This window comes from Halyomorpha halys, unplaced genomic scaffold (assembly GCF_000696795.3).
Source record: "Halyomorpha halys isolate HHAL.00 unplaced genomic scaffold, Hhal_1.1 Scaffold1396.1, whole genome shotgun sequence".
NCBI classification, from domain to species: Eukaryota; Metazoa; Arthropoda; class Insecta; order Hemiptera; family Pentatomidae; genus Halyomorpha; species Halyomorpha halys.
In genome coordinates, this window is record NW_027110330.1 from 259,299 (window position 1) to 262,380 (window position 3,082).

The 3,082-nt window shown below is 35.6% G+C and overlaps 1 protein-coding gene across 1 annotated transcript; it reads left to right on the plus strand.

Moving 5' to 3' along the window:
* Positions 1 to 2,493: 2,493 nt before the first annotated feature.
* Positions 2,494 to 2,951, plus strand: LOC136795047 (forkhead box protein D1-like). Its single transcript, XM_067048473.1, has 2 exons — positions 2,494 to 2,878; positions 2,935 to 2,951. The coding sequence occupies exons 1-2, from the start codon at positions 2,494 to 2,496 to the stop codon at positions 2,949 to 2,951; spliced, it is 402 nt and encodes a 133-aa protein (XP_066904574.1).
* The last annotated feature ends 131 nt before the right edge of the window (positions 2,952 to 3,082 follow it).

Sequence of the window (3,082 nt, forward strand, 5' to 3'; positions counted from 1 at the left end):
AAAGATAGTCAGGGCTGCGGTTTGAGAAAAGGAAAAAATAACTTACAACTAATGTAATTGTGTAAAAAATAACTTTCACAACAGCCCTAATGAAGACCTGCATTGTGGGTCGAAACGTTGGCTATTAATAAACAGATGAAAACTATTTTTTTTTGTTTAACATTTATCATTTGATCTAATTTTTCTCAAAAATAAAAGTCCTGGCAACGTAATTCAAAATTAATTTTCTTTATGAAGTATTTATTTTCAAATTCTCTAGATTTGTGTAGATAGATATTATTTTACAAAAATTAATAAAACTAGCGAATTGAAAAATCGGATTTTTTACATTCTTTACATAAACGTGGTAGCGGCAATATGTTCCCTATTATCTTTCATCAGAGATAATTAAAATTCAGGGATCATTATGAAACAAAATCTATTAATAATAAATAACCGTTTATATTCCTTGATTATATAGCATAAAAAGATCTTCGAAGTACAATAGAGGCAGTATTTATGAAACTGGATTTTTTGTGTAAATACTTCTAAAGTTTAATTTAATAAACCGGGTAGTGAGTATAGATTATAACATATTCACACGAAATTTTAGTCTCTACATTGAAAAAGAAAATATTTAAGAAAAATTCGGACGCTAATGGTCTGTCTGGGATCTGGGACCCCAATAACTCTACATAGGATAACGTTAGATGATAACTAACTTAAACACTCGTCTAACCGAATCATATCTATCCAGGAAATGTTTATAACCTTTAAGCGATTACAACAAGTAATTACCCATTAATATAACTTTTAATTAGGCTTCGGGTCTGGTGGATCCCACCCCACCAATTGAATATTAAAGTACAGTTAACCAGAGGACGGTAATCGAGGTTTCACTATGTCATTCAAAGCGAGGCATTTGCGTATCTCACGGTGTATCCTGGGGAGACCGGGACAGATTGCCTACAAGTGGAACTGTCCTTCCGAAAGAGGCACGTCTGGTCACGTTAGTATACTTTGTATTGTTGAAGGAGTTTTAAACCCATTTCTACAGTATTTGGTTATAGTCCTAATATACACACTACAATACACTACAATTGTCACTACCTGTAAACTGATTTTAACCTTGTCTCTACTAGGACTGTAAGGTATGAGTGCAGTTATATTACTCGCCTTTCGGTTATACTTTAAATTGTAATAAGAGATTTTTTTTGAAAATAAAATCATTGCGGTCATTAAAAGAATTGTTTGCTTCACACTCCATTTATTTTTTCTTCTATTGTTTTTGCTCCCCAAATTATACCGCCCCTCAAAAACTGGAAACTTTGGGCAATGCTCGGTTTTCCCCAATGTAAATCAAGTCTGTATGATAGGGATACACCACACCAATATAATTTTTCAAATTTTGATAATTTTATTTTTTATATTTGATGGGTTTTTTGGTCATTTCTTAAAAAGGGTCAATAAAATTTACTAAAAAATTATTAAACTATATTTGAAACTGAATCTATTAATTTAAAACACAATAAATTAATTAAAACATGGAATTCCAAAAATATATGAAGATGATATACCGAAAAAATATTATGATGCTTAAACACATCTCTAGAGAGAAATAAATAGGTTAAAAACTCATACGCATTAAAATATTTGTTAGCTAATATTTGCTTAGTTTATTAAATTATTGAACGAGTTTTGTTGCGAACGGCTGCGATACACATAAAATTGATAAATTTGGAATCAAGAACCTTTTACCCGTTTACATTATTGCTATTTTAGAGCATTTTTGAAGCTTTAGATAAGTATTTTCGTCATAATCCGCTTTATGTGTTCATTTTAGAATGACAGAAACATCCAAGGGAGTTCTTGTAAACTAGTGTCGGTGAGTAACCCTTGTCTCCATGTTTTTATTTTTAAAAACCATCTTAATTTTTGCAGTTTTAGTGACGGCATTGTTAAAAGATTACCGAATATACGTTGTGGTGTGTTATGGGTCAGAAGTAGGTGTCCTGAATTAATTAAACAATTATCAAAATTTAATATACCACTGCTCTGATTTCGAAAACGATGCTGGGATTATTAGTTATTTAACGAGATTTTATAATTAATAAGTGAGTTATATTCCCTTGTACTTATCATTGAATCGTAATTATACATAAATAAATAAAATGTCATAAGCACTTTGTCTTTGGTTATTACAAGTATATATTAGTTTTATTTGTATGGCTGTTGGTATATTGTTACTCAGCGAATACATCGCCCAGAAGGCAGTAACGATTCCACAGCAGCGAGAGGAAAACAAAATGGAGGGGACAGAAATGGGATTGGGCAAACATGCGCAGGATACCGCCTACTGGACCCGCCCATTGCCACGCCTCCTCCCCGGGACTCCGCTAAAGGACACACTCGGGCACGGTCAGTCTTGCACGTTATGTAGATTCCATGCCTCGGCCGTGCAGGGAATCGTACGGGGACCAGAAGCCGCCCTACTCGTACATTTCGTTGACGGCGATGGCTATCTGGAGCTCGCCGGACAAAATGTTACCACTCGCCGACATCTACCGCTTCATCAGCGACAGGTTCCCCTACTATCGCCGCAACACACAGAGGTGGCAGAACTCCCTCCGCCACAACCTCTCCTTCAACGACTGCTTCGTCAAGATCCCGAGGCGACCTGACAGGCCGGGTAAGGGGGCGTACTGGACGCTACATCCAGCGGCCCTTGACATGTTCGAAAACGGTTCCTTCTTGAGGAGGAGGAAGCGGTTTAAGTTGCCAAAGCCGGAGGAGGACAAAGAAAAAAGGAAGCGCCCAGCACCGTTCAGCATCGAGAGTATCATGTCCGACAGCCGGCCTGCCGCTTCCAAGCAGCTCCACTACTTGCCCAACCTCTACGGTAAGATCTCAGCAACTACTCTAAATTTGTTTTTACTATAATATTTGATTTATCAGGTATATCTTCAGGATGATTTCTTTCTGACAGCTGTAAAAAAAGTATATATACATAAAAATGATAAATTGAAAAACAAAAATCTCTCCTATGTCTTTATAAATATTAATTTCAACGAATTGTCGAGTATTATAAATATCAATCAGTTAA